Source organism: Phoca vitulina, unplaced genomic scaffold, assembly GCF_004348235.1.
Source record: "Phoca vitulina isolate PV1807 unplaced genomic scaffold, GSC_HSeal_1.0 scaffold62, whole genome shotgun sequence".
Classification (NCBI taxonomy): Eukaryota; Metazoa; Chordata; class Mammalia; order Carnivora; family Phocidae; genus Phoca; species Phoca vitulina.
The window spans coordinates 3,352,089-3,371,187 of NW_022589765.1; the positions used below are offsets into that span (position 1 = coordinate 3,352,089).

Genomic DNA, 19,099 nt, shown 5'->3' on the forward strand with positions numbered 1-19,099 from the left:
GTTAGTTCTTGTCTCCTTGTTTCGGCAAGTTATCTAGGGACTTTACTTGGTGGGGGGAGCGAATACTTGATGACCTTAAAGGTGATTTTAAAAGTGATCTTAAAAGTGGTGATTTTTTAAGTGTTTGGAAAAAGTAGAAATCTATCTTACCGTGACCATTTCTTTTTGTACCAACAGAACAAAAACGCCGCAAAATTGATACCCACCCTTCTCCATCACATTCCTCAACAGTAAAGGTTAGTATAGCCTGAGGAAGGCAGCGTCCATGTTAGGCTCACCTGGTTGGAATACGTGTCCTGACTTCCTTCAAGTCTTGTGCCAAGTATTCACTGGAGCCACTGGAGGTTTTATATTGCATTAGAAAATGAATTTTTTACATATTGGTGGACTGATATTTTTTTCCTATTGAGTATTTTTATTATAAAAATATTAAAACTTCAAGGACCTAGCACTAATTTTGTAGTGTTTCAAAGTGCAAGAAAAATTTTACCCAGAAGTGCCTCACTGCTTTAAGCAGTCTTTTTTGGAGTGCAATGGTAGCTACAAGCAAATGAATCTTTTCAGCAGAATGAAGCCTATTTTTCAGCATAAATATTGAAGAATATATAGCCCTGAAGACTTCCTGGATGATACAGGATAAACAAGATACCTCTGAATTCATCAAGCTTCTTGATGAGCATCATACCGATGTGTGCCTTCTAAGAAGGAGTCTTGAAAGGAGTTCCATTTTAAAGTCTCCTTGGTGATCAGTTCTCCTGTAGTTGTGTATATTCAGTGAGCATGCAGCTTCTGTTGTATCTTCCCTTGGAGGTTTGTTTATACCCATTGGGTTCCCAACAAGTTGAACCTTGCGTTACGATAAAAGCAGATGTGGCATCCAATCCTACCACCCAGCAAAGAGAAACCCCAGGCATTCAACTGCAGCACAAAATCGTGGGTGTAGCCTTCTTGAAGACTCAGGGTAGCCATTCCTTGCTCCATATTTAATTTTAATTCTAAAGTCATCTAATTTCATGGAATCTTTGAATTTGCAGTACGTTGAACTTTTAAAACTGTAAGTTAATTAATTCTTCATCAAGAGCACTGTGGTGGAATACCGTAATTGATTTATTTTTCTTTCTTTCTTTTTTTTAAGTGCTTTTTTTGTGGGAGGTATGAGATTCACCATCAGAGGCACTTTGCAAAAAAGTGACTACTCTTGTAGAGAATACATTTTGTTTTCTTGTTAATATAATGCCACTGAGTTTTTTGGCTAGGATTAAGAATGTATATTTATGGTAGAGTCATAAAGTAAAGTTTGAAACCTCCCAATTAAAGAACAACTATGAAAATGTAAGATAATGTTCTTCCACAGTGACCTCCACTGTTTTAAACTTTTTGTGGAGGGAAAAAAGTGTTTTGCTTTCTTAAGCCTCTTAACATTACTTATAGTTTATGTACAGTGTTATGAAAAATGTGGCATTGACATTTATTTTTAAATTATGAGCAGAGAAAGATTTTTATTTGTTACATTGAGCACATATAATTTAGTTTTTTTAACATTACAGTTCCATTACATGGTTTTGCTTTTGTTTTTTTATTGTTGATATTCATATAATAATTGACATCACAAGATTTATCCTCACAAGAAGTAGCTGGTTTATTTCCAGGTTACAGCCATACTTCCCAAAGTTCCTCTGGGTTCTGAGAACTATGCCAGCTCACCTGTCATCTCCATTCATTTTCTACAGGACAGTCTCATCGAACTCAAGGAGTCTTCAGCAAAGGTTTGAGTCTTTTAAAATCATCATGCCTAAGTAAAACAAAAAAATTCTTCATTTATTTAGTAGATACCTTCACCCTAGTAAATTCAGTAAGCTAGTGAATAACCTTTAAAAATACCTATCACAAACTGAAACAATGGATGACAACGGTCCCTTTTAATGAGATTGTTATCAAATGCGTGTAATGTGGCAACATTTCTATAATCTCTCTTTGCTTGCTGTGTTATGCATTATCCTTTTATGCTTCAAAATCTGGAAATAAGTTTAAGGTTTGGGGAAGCGGTTGTTGGTTTGTTTTGGGGAGTAAGCTTATTTAATTTCTCAAAACAAATCCGTTAGGTTGTTTTCTGACTTTTTTAGACAACCCAAAAGACCAGAAAAGAAATTTGATGCATTCACGTACTGTTCTAAAAACTGAGCCCATCTCAATCCATAAAACTCTATTGCCTCTGCTGAGCTACCTTTTTGGTAGTTGTAGCATAATTATCAAGAAATCTGGTTAATGTCAACTAATCATTCTCTTGGAGGGGAATACTCAACTTGATGGTCATGTTTACATGTCAGTATTAATTCTTGCCTATTACTCTACTTTCTTGAGTATTCTTCTACTAAAAATAATGTGCAGTTTGTGTATCTTATTACAGAGTTCACTTCATTATTGTAGTTGAATTGTCCATTGTTCATGTTATTTTGTCTACTTATTATAAAATTTGTACCCTCTTTCACTTTGATTTTCTACTTTGCCTCCTCTTATATCTGCTAAGTATTATCTCTTACTGGTGGACCAATACAAAATGAAATTTTGAAACAAAGCCAGTTGACATTACTAACTGCTTTTAGATCTGTAGCTTTATAATGAAATGTCTGTGGATATTGGGCAATAAGCACTAATTTTTTAATAGTTTAGGTTAGCCAATATGCCTTTGTCCTGAAACTGTAGCATTGTTTTTAGAGTATACTGTATTAATCAAAAGAGTATTAGCTGTACTGTGTGAATGCTTTCTTTTAAGGTAAAACTTTTTATTGGCTAAACTAAGTATGTATTGCAATACAGTTGGTTTTCATAACCAGTTTGGGATTGTGTATGTAAGTCTTAACCATCAGTGGCTTATGTGGGCTATTTTAATTCATGGGTTAACAATGTGACCTTGTGAGTATTTATTTCCTGAAACATACTTTGAAGCAGTTTGAAACCTGCTGTTATAGTTAACTGGAATTTCTCATCAATGATGAAAATTATGGTTCCTTACATTTGTGAAAGTCTTTTGAAAATAAAACATGTGAGATAAACATGTTATTTCATGCTCATAACAGTGCTGTGAGGTAGATAGGGCAGGAGGGTAGTGTCTTTTGGACAAATAAGAGACTGAAAAAGTTCTTGATCTTTTCCCAGTGGCATATAACTTGTTAGTAGTACCAAAACTTGGACTAAAATTAAGGTTCCTCAAGTATTCTTACCACAATGAAAAAAAAAATTGCAAAAAAATATATGGTCCCTTGATTCTTAGCACCCATTTCAGCGGTAGTCGAAATGGGTTCCTAACTCCTTTAGTGTGTTTGCCTTGTTTTTGAAATTATAGTGCTTTAAGTCAGTCTCCCTATCCCCCTTTGAAAAAAGATAGTGATTTTCTGGATATTTAAAATTCAATAGATTTATTCCACATTCAATCAGAAATTTTTGAAAATGGCATCTGAATGCACTTGTAAAAATTGTGTGACTCATACCACTTTTCAGATCCTTAGTGCTCAGTATGGTTAACTTGGTGATATGATTAGGTGTTCAATAACTATTTGAAATGAACTCTTATGCCTTTGGACTTTGGTAAAGCATCCACAGATTACTGGTCTGCATTTTTATATGTCTAGGAAAGTTCAATAGCATATGAATGTCTTACAAAAAAAAAAAAACAACCACAAAAAAACGTTACCGGACTTTGAGTGATCTTTAAAATTGACGATCTATATCAACTCACTGTTTCTGGGGTAGCTTTTACTTTTTAGAGGATTTGAATGATGTGTGTATATTTTTTGTGTTCTCTTGTCAGTTGTACATATAAAATTGTTTCTGTGCTTTAATTTTTTAGTTACGCTTTTTCGCTGGGATCCTCTTTTTTATTAAATTACTTACTATTTTCACCTTCTAATCCATGGTAAAAGTAATACATGGATTTGGCTTTTCAAGTGGGATTTGTTAAAGGAAAGGGAGAAAAATCTAGCTTAGTATCCAAATTGTTTCTGTTTACCTTCCACCCCCAATTTCCAATTGGCATATTTCCAGCAGTTTGGTCACTTGTGTTTTCACCTAGCAAACTTGGCAGCTACATTTGATGAAAGTGTGAAAAGCATTTTCTTTACCCAAACTTCTCTGTAATTGAGGAGGGCAGCAGTGACCACTCAAAACAGAATTCAGGTTTTAATTTTGTTCATCGTCTTAAAACAAGGATTTATAATCAAAGGGAAGCCTACAAGTGAGGCCATCTTTATATATGGTAGCCTTAATAAAGTCAGTGTAGCAGTGTTAACAGATTTTGAAAATCAGTCATGTTTTTTGGACCTGTTGATCCCAATGTAAAGAATAAAAGCAAATCAAAAGCAAAATCCATCAACACTATATGCAGATCAATTTAACAAATCATTTTGTTTGGCAAACATGTATTTAGTACTTGGTTGTGTACAAGGCAGTAGGAAGTGTGTAAAAGTAGAAAAGACACATTAGCTTCCCTGCCATACTGGAAACTGTTATGGACAAGAATAAGTGACATGAAATTAATAGGGAATACCTTTCACAGGAAAAGGTTAATATAAAATAATAACAGGAATTCACTGGAAAGTGAGTTGCAGAGTTGAGGGACGATTGAAGTGCTGATGGCTTTTGAGCTGTCTTCGAAGGCTAGCAGGATTTTAAGAGATTAAGATAAAGTGAGCTACCATTCTGGTGAAGACAACTGCTGGGAAGGACAGGGTGTTAGGGAGCCAGTGGTAGCCAAAGCATAGAGTGCATTGGGTTGCCCCATAGTAGGATATAATTGTGCAAAGATTGTGAAGAGCTTGGAAATACCTAAGCTAAGGAGTATGCATTTTATTCCGTAGGCAGTGAGAGACTGCATGTTACTGTGGAAAAGAGTATTGTGATCAGACCTATTCTTAGAAGGGTAGGAAGAATGACTAGAATAGGTACATTTCTAAAGTAAGAATATATAGGTTTCTCAGGTCCTTGCAATACAGAATTCAAGTTAGGCACAATTAAAAACTTCATTCTTGAGGAGTGTGTGTGTGTGCGTGTGTGTGTGCATGCGTGTGCTTGTGTGTACTTATTTGTAATCACAACCCCCCCTTTTTTTCTTTTATCAGGAGAATTAAGCAATACTTCCCTTAGAGAAATCTTCTTTGAGTATTGCAGGAATATATTATTTCTTTTGTCTTATCATTTTCATAAGTAATATTAACTTAAGATATGAATAAACCTCACAATTAGAAAAGCTTGAAGTGTTGTATAGGGCATTAACCCAGCAAGAGTACCATTCGGACAAGCACTTTTATGACTGTTTCTCATTCTCTTGCTCTTTGTTATTAATAAAATTTTGTCTATTTCAGTTGATCATCAACTTTTAAACATTGACATTTTAAAGAATCTACTTCTGCATTGCTAATGGCAGTATTTCTGAGCCAACTGAATTGAAAATATTTGGTGGTGTTAAAAAAGTGTTTCTTTAATTTTCAAACTGATGGTCTTTTTTTGATGTATTCCTTTGACTACAAAGGATTTCCTCATGTAAAACTATTTGACTTTTGACTCACTATTGTTTTCATTCCTAAGGTATATCTAGGATTGTGTAGTTATGTAATGAGTTATATTTCATATTCTGCTGCCTAATACTTGTAATGTCTTAAATTGAACATAAGCTTGTAGCAGTTATAAATGCTGTAAGGATAGGTATCTGATTACTTCCTTAATGTTTTCTTTTATACTAGATTTCCATATTTACAACTTGCGTAAGTTATTAAGGTTGTCTCTTAATTATTTAGGTAGCACATCCTTGATCTTTGGCTGTTTATTGCCTGTGGGCCTTTTGAAACAATAGGCACACATCAGTTCATCATTTTTCAGTCTGAGTTTTTTTATCATCCTCAGCTGACCAAATAGTTTTCTGAGCTATTTAGAACCAGTGAGACAAATTTCACAGTCCGTTGTGATTATTTGGTAGAAATTGGAGTGCTTTCAGAAGTAGAGAATATGCAGCCTTTACATTTATAAAAATAATTTAGGATAATGTATGCATGGTATATGCTGAGGCAGAAAAGACTTATTAGTAAAGTCATGGCTAGGTTTTATTTTATACTTTGGCTCACTTGCCTTGTAAGTGGATGGTAAAACTAAAATTTCTCTGATTGTGTAGAGGTTTGTATCTTTTTTTTTTTTTTTTTTTTTACAGTAGAGAAAGTCATTATTTTTCACATGGACTTCTGTAGTGGTGGTTATAGATTTTCACAATGGAGTTATAAAAGGAACTGTAGCTTATAGATTTACTCATGAGTCTCAGTTAAGACAGGAATGAACTGATTGAGTTTAAATGAAAATTTTTGTAAGGCCAAGAATTGAAGTCTTTGCATAATTTGTGCCATGCTCTTGTATTTCACCTCTTGTAATCCAGACAGCTGACCAGTTTTGACTTTGGGTCTAACTACCAATTGTCTTTCATTAAATAAACAATCAAGCAGATGATGCCGATACTGGAAAACTAATAATCTTTAGTAATATTGCCTTAATTTAACAGCTCTACATTAATCATACTCCTCCACCACTGTCCAAGAGTAAGGAGAGAGAAATGGACAAGAAAGACTTGGACAAGTCGAGGGAAAGATCCAGAGAAAGAGAGAAAAAAGATGAAAAGGACAGGAAAGAGCGGAAAAGGGTTTGTAATTTTTTAAAAACTAGTTTGGAAAGCCATTATATTATGTATGGTAGTGTGTTTGTTGCCTTTTTTAAAGTACTGGTTTGTTGCATGGCAGGCTGTTATTTGGTGTTTTAACTGGTATTTTCACCCTAAAATGTGTTTGAATTGAATCTTCTACAGTAATAAGGATCTTCAGCCTAACAATCTCTGCCAGCTCTGCTTGTCTTTCATGTCATTTTACAATGTGAAACGACTGCCAATACTCTCCAATGCTAGTTAGCTGTGCCCTTGTATAAAAGTAGTATTTTAAAACAAAAACATAAACTCTTGATCAATGTAGTTCACAATTCTTGGTTCTAGGATCATTCAAACAATGACCGTGAAGTGCCGCCGGACTTAGCCAAGAGGCGAAAAGAGGAAAATGGAACAAGTAGGTAGATTTATTAATGCTTTCGAAGCTGTCGTCAAACTGAACTGGAAGAGACTTTCATGATTCTCTTTTATACTTTTAGTGGGGGTTTCAAAACACAAAAGTGAAAGTCCGTGTGAGTCTCCTTATCCAAATGAGAAAGACAAGGAAAAAAATAAGTCAAAATCTTCAGGCAAAGAAAAAGGCGGCGATTCTTTTAAATCTGAAAAGATGGATAAAATCTCCTCCGGTGGCAAAAAGGTAAATTAGGGAAACAAAGGAACAAAAGGCTTTTTCTTGAAAAATTGACTCTGAGTATTTAGCAAATACTGAATTTTTTTGGTAATCAAATAGTCTTTGGTTAATTATTTGAGGGTGGGAAGAGGAGGCAGTGGGGGAGGGCGGGTTATCTGGGGGGAAGTCCAGCCAGTTGGGTCCCAAATTATGGGAAGAGTAGAATTAGTTTACCTCTGAAATTCCTTTTCTCTCCATTCCACCCCCACCTACTTCTATTCATTGAGCTTTACCATTTACCCTTTCTTTTGTGTTTTCTTTTATTCCTCCTCGCCAACAGTGTTTTTGGTTTCTTTACATTCATGAGATTAAAATATGGTCGTGTATTCTTTCTCCCTGATCATTACATTGTCATAAAGTCTTTATTAATTGTAATTTTTAAACATTTTTATAACATTTTCTCCTAATAAACTTACGTGTTTGCAACTTGTATTTGATTTTCAAACTAAGTATAATGTGCATTTTCTTAGATACTCATGGATGATATTTATAATACATTTCATGCATCTGCCATAAAGTAGGCAAGTCATTACTAAGGTGTAAAGTGTTTCAAAAGCATTATTATGGTACATATAGTCATAGTTCTTAAAAGCAGTTTTGGAAAATTGTAATCATTTTAAAATTTCTCTGTGCTTTGGGGTGCTTGGGTGGCTCAGTCGATTAAGCTTCTGGCTCTTGATCTCAGCTCAAATCTTGATCTCGGGGTCATGAGTTCAAGCCCTGCGTTGGGCTCCATGCTGGGTGTGGAGCCTACTTAAAAAATTCTGTATGTTTTAAAAGTGATGCTGCTCCTTTTAAATAAGTATTTTTTAAATTGAGGTAAAATTCACATAACATAAAAATAACCATTGTAAAATGTACAATTCAGTGGCATTTAGTATATTTACAATGTTGTGCGATCATCATGTCTATCAAGTTCCAAAACATTTTCATCACCCCAAAGAGAAACCCCATACCCATTAAGCAGTCATTCTCTATTTCCCTCTCCTTTTAGCCCCTGTCAACTACTAATTTGCTTTCTGTCTCTATGGGCTTACCAGTTTTGGATATTTTATGTAAATGGAATCGAATAATAATGTGGCCTTTTGTGTCTGACTTCTTTCACTTAGCATAATATTTTGAGAGTCTTCCATGCTGTAGCATGTATCAGTACTTCCATTTCTTTTTATGGCTGAATAATACTCCATTGTATGCATATACCACATTTGTTCATCCATTTGTCAGTTGATGGACTTTTTTGTTGTTTCCCTTTGGCTATTGTGAATAGTGCTGCTATGAATGTTTGTGTGCTGCTCTGAAGTGTTTGTTTGAAGACCTGTTTTTAGTTCTCTTGTGCATATACCCAGGAGTGGAATTTCTGGGTTATATGGTAATGCTATGTTTAACTTTTTGAGGAACCGACAAACTGTTTTCCACAGTGGCTGATCAGCTTATGTTTTACCAGCAATGTACGAGGGTGCCAATTTCTCTACATCATTGCCAATGCTTGTTATTTTCTGGGGTTTTTTTTAATTATTAATTTTTTTAAAAATATAGCCATCCTAGTGGGTGTGAAGTGGTATCTCATTGTGGTTTTGATTTTGCATTTCCTTAATGACTAATGATGTTGAACATCTTTTCATGTGTTTGTTGGCCATTTGTATACCTTCTTTGGAGAAATCTCTTCAGATGCTGTGGCCATTTTTAAATTGGATTGTTTGTCTTTTTGTTGCTCCGTTGTAAGACTTCTTTATATAGTCTAGATACTAGACCCGTATGAGATGTATGATTTGCAAATATTTTCCCCCATTCCGTACATTGTATTTTCACTTTCTTGCTAGTGTTCTTTGATGCATGAAAGTTTTTGTTTTTGATGAAGTCCAATTTTTTTCTTTTGTTGCTTGTGCTTTTGGCATCATTAAATACGTTTTTGAAGAAAATGTATGACTGATGGGTGATAAAAAGGGATTTTGAGCTGATTTTTGTATTTGGTTTTCCCTTCCCAAACTAATTCCACCATTCCTTATAGGAGTCCAGGCATGATAAAGAAAAGATAGAAAAGAAAGAGAAACGGGACAGTTCAGGAGGAAAGGAAGAGAAGAAACAATATCCTTTTCATCTTATTGGAGTTTTTAATCAGTGTAATGGAAAGCTTTGATACTGGTCATGTTTAGAATTGTACCCTTGTAGTATGTGGTCTGAATAAAGTTTAAGGGCTTATTAGCTTTTAAATAGTCTCTTCAGTTAACCCTCTCAAATGTACGAAATGTGGAAGTGGGAGACTTGATATATTTTTTTTTTTTTTTAACTTCTGTAGTGACTGTGAGGTGGTTTTATGCCGTCAGGGGATTTAGATTCTCTCTGGTCGTATTACTACTGAGAGGAGGAAAGGGAACAGAGTGCCTTGGGCTGGGGGCATGGGGATTAGAAGGGCAAGATGATGCAGCAGACGAGCAGAGCTGGTAGAAGTTGAGGCTACCAGGCTGGTCAGAGCCAATTAGGCCTGCAAGCTGAAGGACTGCACTAAAAAGTTGAGACACCATTCCTTTTTTTTTTTTTTCAAAGTTGTTTTCCCTTAATTTGTCATCTACTCATAAGTCCTCGGACAAGCACAGATAATGAAGACTTTCAATCAAGGTGAGTGTTTTCTCACCTCCTTTCATTTAAAGATAGAAATATGAAATGAGGTCTGATAATGTTGAAGAAACTAGATACATTTTGCAAGATGCAACTTGAATTTGCACCTAACTCTAATGACCAGGTCTTTGGGTACAGATGCAAAACAAGATTCACAGTTACTTTTGAGCTGCTTTCATTTAAAGCTTGCTGATTAGCCACGCAGTTTTTTTGTTTTTGTTTTTGTTTTTGTTTTTTTTAAGCACCAAGATGTATTTAAGAACATCTGGCTTTCTCTTCACCACTCATTCCCAACTTCTCTGGATAATTAATCACCTTTTTTTAAGTACCTATAGCTTTGTGGGTGGTGCTGGTATCTGCACTTTACAGGTGAAGAACCTGAGACTCTGAGGGGTTAAGTTGAAGAGGCTAGCAGAGATATTAGCTGACAAAACCAGTATTCACAGCATAGGTTTTCTTGCCCTTTAGTGTTCTCTGTTCTTCTTTTTGCCTTTTCATGCAGACGTGTTATCCAGAAATTTTTGTTCTAAGTTTTTATGCCTCATTTGCTACCACAGCCCATGTTTTGCAAGGCCAGAAAATAGGGTCTGTGCTTTTCGTTCTGGAATTTAAAATATGCAACTTCGTTTTCAAGGTAATTATGCCTTGTATGAGATTTAAAAAGTGTTTAACCATCTTAAATAAATTGTATGTGGACAGTAGTTCACTCTGTCTTAGTGAAGAGAGTGTTCAGAACTTAAGATAGTCTTTTTTGAGTACTCAGATCATCATCTGAATAGCTCTTGTTTGGTGATGCTTTAGGATTATTGAGATTTGTAGGATGATTTGCCCTCTACATTTGTTTGAGATGGCCATATTTGAAGTTGTCAGCTCTTTTGTAGCCCATTTTCTTGCTTCCATTATAGCTGTCATTTTTTAATGATACCAAGTATACTTGCAATGATATCAAGTATACTTGCTGTCTCTACCCTCCCCCTAATATTTGCTGCTGCTTTTATGAAACCAGAGAGATAACCAAGACTGTTTACGGTTGTTTAAATTAAGAGTCAGAAATGTATGAGAGCCCGTTCTGTATAAGGTATGAGTTTTAGGGCATGGATTTTGTCCCATTTAGTTTGGCTGCAGAGCAGGGACTTGAGTTTGCCAGCTGGGTAATATCCTAACAAGTGGTGTGTGCCTTGCTTTGTTATTCTCTGCTTGTTATCTAAGTAGTAGAATAGGCTAAATGAGAGTTATGAGAGAACATTTAGAATTTAGTAGATTTTCTTGAAAACCTTTAGAAAGATTGCCCATTCCTCAGTTCTAGTCATCCCCTGCCCCAACAACTAACTAGCTGTCTTCCCTAGCGAACTATAAACTCTTCATCTTTTTTTATGCTTCACTTTACTCTTTTATTTTGGCATTTTGCTTTTTACTTCTTGCTTTCACATGGTCTCCTTATTAAAGAAAACAAACCTATCACTTATCTCTTCATTAGGTATGGGTCAACCTTTGTGACTGACCACTTTAATGTGATTTTATATATATTCTCTTTACTCAGTACCTAAATATTATTCTTTGGTATGTGAAGGTTTTACTACAGATTTCTTTGAGTACTTATTCACACAGGCCATGGGTTTGTACTTTACCTCTCTCTATAAGCTTTCAGGACCAAAGGCATGAAAAGACTGGTTTGGGTGTTAGATGTTAGGTCGGTGGTCTTAGAGCAAACCTTCTCAGTTCAGATATCCTTTTAAGATATATTTGGCTTGATGTTCATCCTGTTCACTTTCTTCTTGACAACCATGTCCTATACTTTCTCCTTGGGTAAACTCTTAATTTTGTGAGGCTCTGGTTGATTTTTTCCTTCTTCTGGCTGTGCTGGCTGCCTCCTTCTATTTGGATACATTTTAGGATTAGTCAGGTCTTTCTTTTGTTCTTTCTTTTCCTTTAGAAGTCTCATCATTTCTGATTGGCACCATTTACCTTTAGGCTCCTTCACATCTGCAGCTCCCTGCTCCCTTTTTTTAGTTATTTTACATTCTACAGAAAAGAGAGCTGCTGCATAATGTCACATTTCCATGATTCAAAGATGTTATTAATTGTTAAGATTCATTGTTGGTTTCTAGAACTAGTTTTTGAGCAGAGTGGATAGGAAAATGACATTGATTTGTAAATATCACCTTGATTTCAGGAAAATTAAAATGATCACATTAGAGGTAAGAAAATACAGTATATAAATGTGACCCAAATTAAATTGCTTCCAAAGTCTTCTGTCGTCTTTTCCTATCTCATGATTTTTAGTTGTAAAATCCTTTCTCCTTGTTCTCTGTATCTTCTGTTACTTGTTACTGCTAATGTTTTTGTCCAAATTCATCTTATCTTTCCTTGATTTAGTCTCTTGAGCACTACTGGTTGCTTTGCCTTTAACTTTTTCCCCTAGTTTAATCTCTAAAAACTCCTGCCTATTAAAAATTTTCTCTTAGAACCAGGTTCCTTTAGCTTCTCAATTTTAATTTGATATGTGTGATCCTCAGTTCATGAGTGTCAGGGTTAACTAACTTTTGAGAGTCCTTTTGTGAACCAGATGCCATACTGAGACTTGCTCCCAGACTTTGAGAGGCTCAGTCTTCTTGGACTTTGATTCTTGATTTCGAAGAACATTAGCAGTTAAGCTGTATCCTACCCATCTGTATTTGTAGTATACTACATTCCTGTTCTAATCCTCCACTCCAACGAGGCCTGATCTGTTTTGCAGGTTCTTCTCTCACCTCCAGTATCATAGGTATAACCTAACTCTTTTATCCTTTAAACCACACTCTGCCCAAAGGCAAATTCTCAGCCCTTGGACAGAATGTGGCTTGTTATATGTACTTTCTTGGCCTCACACAATATTTAACTTTATTTTAATCGATATGATAAAATCCAAATTTCAATTTCTCTTGAAGAATTGGAACATCTGGCAACATTGTGTCCTGATTTCTGCATGGCAGCAATTAGCTGGGCCCCCTAGGTGCTGCCCCCCCCCTTATGTAGAGAGTGGGTCTTTTTTTTTTTTTTTTTTATAGTTTACCTCAGTCAGTCTCCACCCCACTTCATTTGTTTCCATTATATACTAGCGTCTGTAAACAATTGATTTTGTAATTCCTGTTCTGAGCCTTTTTTCTCAGTCCATACTTGGGAACTGACCTCCTAAGTGCTCAGAGATTGTTTATTTTAGGAATGTGTCGCCATGGTGAAGCACTGTCCTAGGTCCTGGTAATATTTGTTGGAGTGGGGAGTGTTCAGTTAGGTTTCTTTTTTGGTTTCCCATTGCTTATGTGTGGGCATGTCAGCTTGCCTACAGAGTCTTAGTCACAGATTCCTGTGTAATATATGAGTATGTTACATATCCCTCTCCTTAGATTGTGATCTTGTTGAAGGCAGTGACTTCATCCTTTCCTTCTAATCAAGCAACCAGGTATTTTTCTTTATTGCCTGCTGTGTTTCAGATACTCTGTTAACTCTACAGGGAGAGCTATGTGCAGAAGTATTATGTATATCTCTTTGGGATTGATGAGAAAGAGCACTGGACTTTTTTTTGCCCTCAAAAGAAGGTTCACTTTATAGCATTTGGTAGTATCCTGTTTAAGAAGAGGTTGCTTTGTGTGCTGCAACATATTTTTCAGGGCAGGTTTATTATGCTTTCATTTTGGTCTGTATGTAGTAATCATTAAATGAGTTCCAAAGTTTTGTTAGGAGATTGAAATGATAGACACAAACTACTTTTCTCTTCATTACCATCATTTATACTCTTTAGCGGGTGTGCATTCTTTGCACTGATATTCATAGGTACCAAAAAGTTGGACAGAATAGGAGGAATTTTCTATTTTCTTTTTCTCAAGTAGGGTAGACCAAATATTCAGTAGGTGCTGTGCTGTTTTTATTGGGACATAGGCCTAGAAAAGGGCTCCCATGCCACATTTACCCCTGAGTGTGACTATCCCTTATACATGCTTTTATCCTAAGAGGCACCCCTGTGTGTGCTAAGATTCAGTTCAACAGAATCCCAGTTTTAATTCTGTGTCACATTTATCTACATGGAACACCTCAGGAAGTATGTTTGCTATGATAAGAATTCCTAGGTAGCAGTAGTATAAGGAGAGTAAATGAAGGAGTAAAGTGGAATTAAGATGGCTATCCCTTTGTCTTTCTCCTATATCTTCTTCTTCCTCATAAATGTTCATTTGACTTTTTAACTGTCAGCTTCATCCATATATGCCTTTCTACTGTGTGTGTGTGTGTGTGAAATAGGATCACAAAATCCTGATAACTTCAGAAACTGGTGAAAATGAAGGGAACCAAATTCTCAGATGCCTCCTTTGAGGTGAAGACACTTAACCCAAAACAATCTTATTAATTCTGTGGGCCTGTGTTTTATAGTTTCTCTAACAAAAATTCTGTTACCCTCAAGCGGGCTCCTTTATGAGGAATCTGTGTACTATTGAAACATTTCTTAGGATCTTTTTGGTGAATTTGATCATAAAATCAGAGTGTGTGTGTGTGTGTGTGTGTGTGTGTGTGTGTGTGTGTGTTTATAAGGGCATACCTTGGATAAGAAGGCTGAATTTATATTTTTCTTCTCTACTTTGATCACCGGTCTAGCTGTTCTTTTCTCAAGACCACTCTACTATTCAGACTTGCTTCTTGCTGTCACAACTCTCTATAAAGTAACATCATTTAAAACCAGCTCCTCAGCTCTGAGAGTGTGCTCTTTGAGGGCATTTCATGCATAGTTTTCTGATGCCCAGGAGGAGGGTGTGGTGGAACCTAGGGAAGTTGCAACCTTACTAATACAGCAGGGCCTATTTCTGGGGGTGTTGGGGGGAGGGAAGAAAAAAACCTCAGGATGTCCTGTCCAGATAATACTCAGTAGAAAGTGATGTTTACAAAGGTAATCTTGTCTTTCTGCAAACACAGTATTACCAGTGCAGTCGATAGCACCGAAAGAATAGAGATGTCTAGGATGGAGGACAGCCAGCTCTGGACCCAGCCTGAAGTAGAAACCCTGTGAAAAACATCAGCAGTCCTAGGTGTGAAAAAGATAGATCTGTGTTATCGCTTGCATTTAGCGCCTGTGCTTTGTTATTTACAAACATTAAAGTGGCACATATTTTTTAAAAAATAAAAAAACAATAACCTTAGGAGAATGTTCCAGGTAATGTGGTATAAATGCATTGTTAATGAGAAGAAAATATTACTCTGCTGGAAGATAGAGTCCTGAAGGCTGAGTTTGGCACTGTTTCATCACCATATGACTTTTCTTCTTGATGGCAGTTCTTTCTGAAGTTCACTGAACTTGGGGCAGTTTTCAAGTTTGTAATCCCAACACTTCAACATTGTATTGATAAATACGCTCTGGACACTGCTGAGAGACTGACATCCAGTATCTTCTTTCCACTTGCTCTTGTGCTTGCTGATTTGTCATTCCAGGGTATGGACAGACCCCTAAGCTGAAGGTCTCCCAGAGGAGGATGCCAAAGCTCCATGCGTCACTCTCAGAACGATATCTCCCATAATTAAGAGCTTCTGGTGCTGTCCATTTAATGGGAATCTGCTTTAAGTCAGAAGATGAATACACACCACCATCCTCTTGACGAGACATTCCAAAGTCACTGATTTTCAGAACATTATTTTCACCTCCAGGCAGTTTCTTGCAGCAAGGTCCCTGTGTATACAATTTTTACTCGAGATTCGCCATCCAGAAGCAGCATCTAATGAAAATTTCACTAACTGTTTTAGTTCATCCTTCTTTCTCAGAAAGGAGAGGAAATCGCCTCCTGGAACCAGTTCCTTAATGATATAGATAGGCTGTATTTGTGTGCGAACTTCTATAAGTTTGACAATATCGGGATGATTATATTGCTTGAGGATTTTGGCTTCTTGTAAAAATTTTAATTTCAGTTCCTGGGAAAGATCATCTTTACATGTTTTAATGGCAACAGCAGTTTTATCCTTTAATGTGCCCTTAAATATGTCAGCAAAAATTCCCTTGCCCAGTAATTCTCCTGTGACATCATCATGATTGAGACCCCCATTTCTTTTTCTAGTTATGGCCATACTGATACCATGATACTCTTTATTGCAACACTTTCTTTTTTTTTTTTTTGCAATTTAAAAAATTGAGATAAAATTTACATAACATATAAAATTTGCCATTTTAAAGTGGTTTTTAGTAATTCACTATGTTGTAGCCATCACCACTAATTCCAGAACATTTCCATCATCCCCAAAAGAGACCCCATACCCGTTAGCAGTCACTCCTAGTTCTCCCCTTCCCTGCCCCTGGAAACAACTAATGTACTTTCTGTCTCTATGGATTTGCCTGTTTTGGACATTTCATAAAAATGGAATCATGCAATATGTGGCCTTTTGTGTCTGGCTTCTTTCACTTAGCATCATGTTTTCAAGGTTCATCCATGTTGTAGCATGTATCAGAACTTCATTTCTTTTTATAACTGAATAATGCTCCATTGTATGAATGTGTACCACATTTTGTTTATCCATTCATCAGTGATGGACAGGAACAATGATTTTTAAGTATTAAAATTGTAAGTTCAACATTAGTGTATCCACAGTTATAATTGGTAATGTCAAGGTTATACATGGTGTGAACAGAATGCTGTATAGAAATGATGTGTAAATTATTTGTCAGCATTTCATGCAAGTGTGATTACTTTCCAAGGCCCTTCTAGCTCTGGTTTTATGAAATATGTGAATGTAGTATTTTCGTCAATAAAGTTTAATGCTTTAAGCATTAGTTTAAAATTTGAATGAGAACAATGTTAGGCAGATATGAAGTTATTTGCCACATGTTGTAATGATCATGTTTTGAATTTATTTCAATATGCAGTATTTGAAAATGTCAGTACATAAAGGAAAGGAAATGAGTATAATTAAGTCAATATATTTTTAAAGCAATTTTTATAATTTAGCAGACATTGCATCTTAATATAAGTCACTATTAAAATCGTGTCCTTGTGAAAAATGTGATGTCATTTTTCTCTTTTTTTTGTTGATCATGTAAAATCGGTTCCTTTTCATTGCTCTGTGTTCTGTTTACTTTTGACAAGCTATTGCTTGCCCCTGTGGAATATTTTCTTGTTTCTATTTAATTTTATCCTCCCTCCCCTCCCCTGACTTCTCCCTCTCTCACAGACAAAATATTCAGTGGTTTTTTTTTTTTTTTTTCTTCTTCAAACTCCTCCTAGTGTGCCTATCTTTAATGGTTTCTGAGAGGGGGAAGTGATGAGAAATACACAAATATTTCATTCTTATCTAGGGACTTATTAATTCAAGCCTTTGTTATTGACAGAACTCATTGATTTTTCTTTATTTCGTAAATCTTCCTTCTTTCCTTCCTTCTTGTTTTCCTCCTTTCCTCCTCCTTCATTCCTTTCCTCCCTCCCTTCCCTCCTTTGTTTCTCCTTCCCTCCCTCTGCCCCTTTTTTCCATCCATTCCCCCTGCCCTTTCTTCTCCCTGCCTCCTTCCTTCTTTTTTTCCTTTCTTATCTATCAATATAATCACTTTGTTTCTTTCAGGTGAGATTGGAATGAAATTGTTCAGCTGTGACCAGAAATTTATTTTCCTGAGTAGATTGCCGAGAATTATGAATCAAGAGGGCCCATTTGCATCTTCTTAAGTTATTCAGTTATCTGCTTTATTGCTCCATGCTGAAAACTTAAAATTGTTGAGTTGTGCATTACTGTATTTAACTTGTTGCTTAGTTTCTACATGTTTATTTTCAGTAAATGGCTGAAAGTGTTAACTGTTCCATATTTTTAGCACAATGTGCTGCATACAGTTCCCAACAAGCAAATAAGGTTACATGTGTACAGAATTTCACTTTAGGTCAACTAAATATTGCCTGGGTTTAGTTGGGGTTTTTTTGTTTGTTTTTTTTTTCCCCAATCTGAAATGCTTCCTTTTTATTGTTGGAAACTGAAAATAAACAATTATTGAACCATTTTGAATTTACCTCGTTTTAAAACTCAGTTTTAATTTATTATTTGGCCTGTTTTTAATATTAGTCACTAAAAATGAAGTGGGAGCAGTGTCTTATGCAATGCTTAGGAATCATTTTATATAGTACGTGTACAACATTAAAACCTGTTTAAAAAAGAAAAAGGTACCAGCACTCACTTGTCCCTTGCCATTTTTTCTTGTAATTATGTCAGACAAATCTGGTGGGGGGAAAACCGAAAGTTAATTGTGTTTTAATTCTACAGCTACAGGAGCTTTGTATTGCTGAACTTTCATCTGGAAAAGTTTCACAGTGACATTTTTAAAAGAAAATTTTTTTATCTACTGAATTCTACCAGTGTAACTTTTTTTCTAAATAAACAATAGTTTTCTCAAATGATTGTATATCATTGTGTATATTGTTGCTTATTCACAGTAACTTAGTAAAGATAATTCAGTAAGGCTCCTAGCCCTTTCTTTTCTTTTCTGTCCTGGTCCACGGTCTACAGTGTTTTCAAATGATACCTCATCCAATAATATGAAAAAATCTTATTTGCTCACCTCTGCACCTGGGGTAAACAGTGGGCTGAAACCATGCCTAAAATTATCCATTTACTCTTTAATTCTTTGGAACTGATGATACCTATGCAAATTATTATTATTTTTTTTTTAGAGAATGACAAGGCTGTAATTTTTTAAAGGATTGAGAAATGCTGAGCATATTTGAGAATTGGCAAAGGGATATAAATCTTGATGCCCCTTTTCAGGTAATTGTAATTTGCAAAAATTGATGAGCACAATAATTATGGGAGAATGATCCATTCAGTGACTATTGAGCACCCATAATGTGCCTGGCATAAAAAGAAATTATGCATTGTTAAAATGATTTTGACATTGAGAAAATAGCTGTGGTTCACCTCAGAATCATTTGTCTGAAACATAGGGAGGAGCCCTCCAGTTATGTTGCATTCACATTTTAAAGAATACATGATTGTGAGTTTGAACCAGAAAGTTCACTACTTGCTTAGCATCAGGCTCTCTTCTCCTTGTCCCTCAAATTATTGAACATAGGTGAGCTTTGGTTGTATCCTTGCTAGAAATGAATTGAGGATGGAAAATACTAACTTTGGATTTAACTGTG

The 19,099-nt window shown here is 35.7% G+C and overlaps 1 protein-coding gene and 1 pseudogene across 11 annotated transcripts in view; one reads left to right on the plus strand and one right to left on the minus strand.

Annotated features, from left to right (window-relative positions):
- The window catches only part of THOC2 (THO complex 2), a 116,833-nt gene extending 98,194 nt beyond the window's left edge, over positions 1 to 18,639 (plus strand). For 3 of the 10 annotated variants that reach the window (XM_032391342.1, XM_032391340.1, XM_032391341.1), the window contains 8 exons: positions 178 to 236; positions 1,650 to 1,766; positions 6,539 to 6,676; positions 7,019 to 7,088; positions 7,171 to 7,328; positions 9,370 to 9,446; positions 9,932 to 9,977; positions 14,916 to 14,991. In XM_032391342.1, the coding sequence (XP_032247233.1) occupies positions 178 to 236; positions 1,650 to 1,766; positions 6,539 to 6,676; positions 7,019 to 7,088; positions 7,171 to 7,328; positions 9,370 to 9,446; positions 9,932 to 9,959 (647 nt within the window). In that variant the 3' untranslated portion in view covers positions 9,960 to 9,977; positions 14,916 to 14,991. Of the gene's footprint in view, positions 1 to 177; positions 237 to 1,649; positions 1,767 to 6,538; positions 6,677 to 7,018; positions 7,089 to 7,170; positions 7,329 to 9,369; positions 9,896 to 9,931; positions 9,978 to 14,915; positions 14,992 to 15,428; positions 15,513 to 17,537 lie in introns of those variants that run through there. The other 7 variants (XM_032391344.1, XM_032391345.1, XM_032391336.1 and 4 more) reach the window with 6 other exon arrangements.
- Positions 15,225 to 16,083, minus strand: LOC116623847 (annotated as a pseudogene). Its single transcript, XR_004297774.1, has one exon. The product of XR_004297774.1 is annotated as a tyrosine-protein kinase Fer-like (transcript).
- Positions 18,640 to 19,099: the final 460 nt, after the last annotated feature.